This window comes from Vollenhovia emeryi, unplaced genomic scaffold (assembly GCF_000949405.1).
Source record: "Vollenhovia emeryi isolate VEMERY1.0 unplaced genomic scaffold, V.emery_V1.0 DF942381.1, whole genome shotgun sequence".
In the NCBI taxonomy this organism is placed as follows: Eukaryota; Metazoa; Arthropoda; class Insecta; order Hymenoptera; family Formicidae; genus Vollenhovia; species Vollenhovia emeryi.
In genome coordinates this window covers 1-3,856 of record NW_011963985.1, presented here as the reverse complement: position 1 = coordinate 3,856, position 3,856 = coordinate 1, and the positions used below count along the sequence as shown (strand labels likewise).

Below are 3,856 nucleotides of genomic sequence, written 5' to 3'. Positions count from 1 at the left end.
GCGCGCGCGCGCAAAACACAGTCTTTTTCAGCACATAATGTGCAAATTACGCTAATGTCGGCGGTAAACTTACAAAGTAACATATTAAGACTGTTATTTTAGTCAGAAGAAATTGAACATTGAAATTGCATTTGACTTAACATAGAAAGTACATATACGGATAAAAAATTGCCTTAAACAAGGATCTAGAATAAAAATACAGGTTTTCGTGTGATAAAGTCGATTGGGTCTCATAGGCCTCATATTAGGCCTCGGGCCAAATATCTGAGCACATTAGTAATTCGTAAACCTACCAACTTTTGTTTGCAAGATTTCTTCTAAAATACATAATTATTTTCAAGGTATTTGACCGTTTTCGGACATCACAATACACTAATTATTTGATGATCTCTAGCGCTCAAACAACTCAATCAATTGAGTTGGTGCAATGAGAACTTTTGTTCAGCGATACATTATAAGCTACAAATTCTATTATATAAAGTTACAACCAAATCTACCAGGACCCAAATTCCATAAGGTTTGTACGGGGAGTCCTATGCACATAAACAAATACCGAAAAAGTAGCCATAATCACATAAGTTTACGGTAGTAATTTATGCCTTTTAATCCTCTTTTGTTTTGATGATATATTTAACTGAAAAATCATATTGCATTGAAAATATTAATTTAAATGAAGTCTAAGGAATTTTTCTAAAATGGAATAACCATTAATTAATGTATAATCTTTTATTATATCGAATATGAATAATATCTTTTGTAATCAGCCCTAATTTTTTTTTAACATTTAAAGATTTTCGTATATCTCTAGTTTTTAACAATTTTACAATGCCTTCGCAATCGTGATATTTCAGAGATTATAATTTTATTAAATAAATACGAAATTAAGCAAAATATGAATAAAAATATGACATTGTCTATTTCTCCTTTTCGCAAATTTAATTTGTCAGAAATTTTTATTTTTAATCGCTAATTATCTGAAAATTACAAGTTTCTTTATGACATTTTTATTGAGAAAGATCGAACACACGTCCGTCAAAGAGTTTGTAGGAAACAGAATGTTTAATTCGTTGGAATTATTTTTGTTGAGATATTAACTGACAAAAAAATTAAGAAAGGCCAATTTTATAATATAATTTAAACTTTACATAAATTTTGAGCTTTGTTTTTTTTGTTCTCGCACACTCTTTTTATAATTCCGTATGATGAGATGGGAATCTCTTCAGCACTGCGTAATAAAGATTATAGAAAGCGTAAAAGCTAACGATTACGATCCCCATAAGAGCCAATCCGAAAATCCAGGACAGGAGATGGCCGTCTATCATGTTAGAAGTTTCTTTTCTTTTTCGGGCACTAATCTCCCCCAGCGTTGTACCTCTTCGGTCTTTCATAAGCTTCTTCATATTGGCGAGTTTCTCCCGTAACTCATCTACAGATTCGGCGATCTCCTCGATTGATTCTCCAACAGGTAAATCTGCAAATTTATGTGACTACAGTATCGCGTGGCAATGAGGCATTCTTACGTAAGCAATAGTCCAAATATAATGCATTAGTTAAAAATTTAATTCAGCATTTAATTAAAATGAAACAAGAAATATCTTTAACATTTTCAATAAGCTTAATACTTTAAATATGTACATATACCTATGTATACATTGTATACGTATACACAATAAATATTTTAACATATATACTGATAATATATACATACATATACAATTTGTATTATACAATTATCTTTTTAATACAACTTTGTATTTACTTTACAGTAATTAATCCATCGGATTATTGTGTATGTGAAAATATTAAGGTATAGTTCTCGAGGAATAATTAATAGCTACGAGACATTTAATATTTTAATTTACTGGTATAATGTGCCATAATACAGTATAAAATATCACGTTAATTAATTATTGGTTCTTTAATAACTCAAATACTTTATACGTTATAGAATAATGAAGAATCATATGTATTTCATACCATGCAAAAATATTATACATTTTTATATAAAAAATGATATCTTTCATATGATCTTAAAAAATTGACGCTGAGCTTAGTTTTTGAGATATTTCAATGCTTTGTTTTAGATGTCCTGAATATAATTATACAGAATATATACAAAAACATCTAAAACAGACCATCTGAATAACTTTTTCATTTGTAGGTAGCCTCTAAGAACATTGCTTGATTTCAAGAAAAACATCTGAAAGATGATAAAAATGATATAATTTTTATTATAAGTCAAAGAGACAAGGACACATTTTAAAGTCACTAACTTTAGTAGAATGTGACCTATTTCTCTTGCTTCTTTAAGAACATTCAAAATTAGTTGTGAGAGAAAGTAATTTATCTTATAATTATTAATTATTTCGTTTTTTAAGCATTTCTTTCTATCACTAAAAATAAAAGTTATTCAAGCCAGTGTGGTTCTCTCTGTAAAATTTATTTTAAAAATTAATTCTTGGAAAATCTCAGAAGCAGCTCTGAAAACTCTTATTTAACGCTTCATTTCTGTATGAATAAATTCCTCTAATAATAATTCTTTCTTAAATTGATAAAATTGCAGCAAACTCACTTCTTAGATAAAATAATAAAAAAATAATTCTATCAACTAAAGCGTGCTATTCATCTATAAGGATTTTTGTTAGTATTTAATAATTGTATCCATAAATAACGCACTTCTCTGAATTATTATAGTGTGTATTGGTAATATACATCTCCGATTATACTGTATTTTTATGCGAAGTATTGTATACTCAAAGGTTATAATCTCTCGAATGTTTAAACAGTCGATGTGAAAATAGAAAAATATCCTGAACTTACCGGCGGTACCTGGCACGCAGGTATGTGTTTTAGTTTTCATGATGTTTCTAGATGACACGTAGTTTGATGATTCCATTCTTTGGTCCAGAGCGTAATGTATTGATCATACAGCATCCCGAGGCATAGCGCAGTCTCTGTGCACCATATTGCTAGGATTATCAAGTGGCACGTCATTGGACCACCAAATCTCCCGCGATATCTGATTTTAGTCCGTTATATCGAAATAATTATAATTGAATGTTGGAAAATAAGACTGTGTTCTTATAGTACATACATACATATAACATATACTTAACAAATTTATAACTTTGTTTGAAAAATATATTAAAATGTTTGTTTTATTTAAAACAACCAAGCTATAAACTGCAAGAAAAAGATTAATCTAAAAGTATTTCAAAACTTAAAGTATTTTTTTTATTGTTTAAAATTATTAAAAATGCGAAAAAATAAAAAATATGGGAGAAATAAACTGAAAATTTTTAAGGATTTTTAAAGAATTTCTGGCCATTGTAGTAAAAAATACTTTTCTATTATATTAATCACAAAATACTGCCGATTTTAATTAATTTTTAAACAATCCGTAAGAAACGTAATTATCATGAACTATTGTTATTGATAATCACATTTATACGAGATAACGATAACTATTGTTATTATTTCGTATTTCAGAATTTTAAATCAATAGACATTTTCACTTAAATTCATTAAATTTAGATAATTCGAGCTCATACAGTAATTGTACTTGATATATAAATATATATATATGTTTTTTACTGATGTATGTACAGTGATGGACAGAATGGTTGCGACACTTTTTTAATGAGTTTAGGAACGTGCATTTAGATTCAAAGTTACGATCCAAAATCTTCTTCTCCGAGGAATATTTTACTCGATAGGCATTCCGACACCATTTTGAGCGTTTTCGATCTATTTCTTAAGTAAAATTTTCCCCAGAGAAAATACTTTGGAACGTAAACCATAGACTTCTATAGACGGAGCGTTAGCTACGACTCTGGACAAGAGGGGTCTGATATTC

The 3,856-nt window shown here is 28.6% G+C and overlaps 1 protein-coding gene across 1 annotated transcript; it reads right to left on the bottom strand.

The window, feature by feature from the left end:
- Positions 1-711: 711 nt before the first annotated feature.
- Positions 712-2,972, bottom strand: LOC105569059. The gene is made up of 2 exons (XM_012025210.1): positions 2,821-2,972; positions 712-1,471 (listed from the first exon to the last, which is right to left on the bottom strand). Exons 1-2 carry the CDS (start codon positions 2,894-2,896, stop codon positions 1,188-1,190), a joined length of 360 nt encoding a protein of 119 aa, XP_011880600.1. The 5' UTR covers positions 2,897-2,972; the 3' UTR covers positions 712-1,187.
- Between the last annotated feature and the right edge of the window lie 884 nt (positions 2,973-3,856).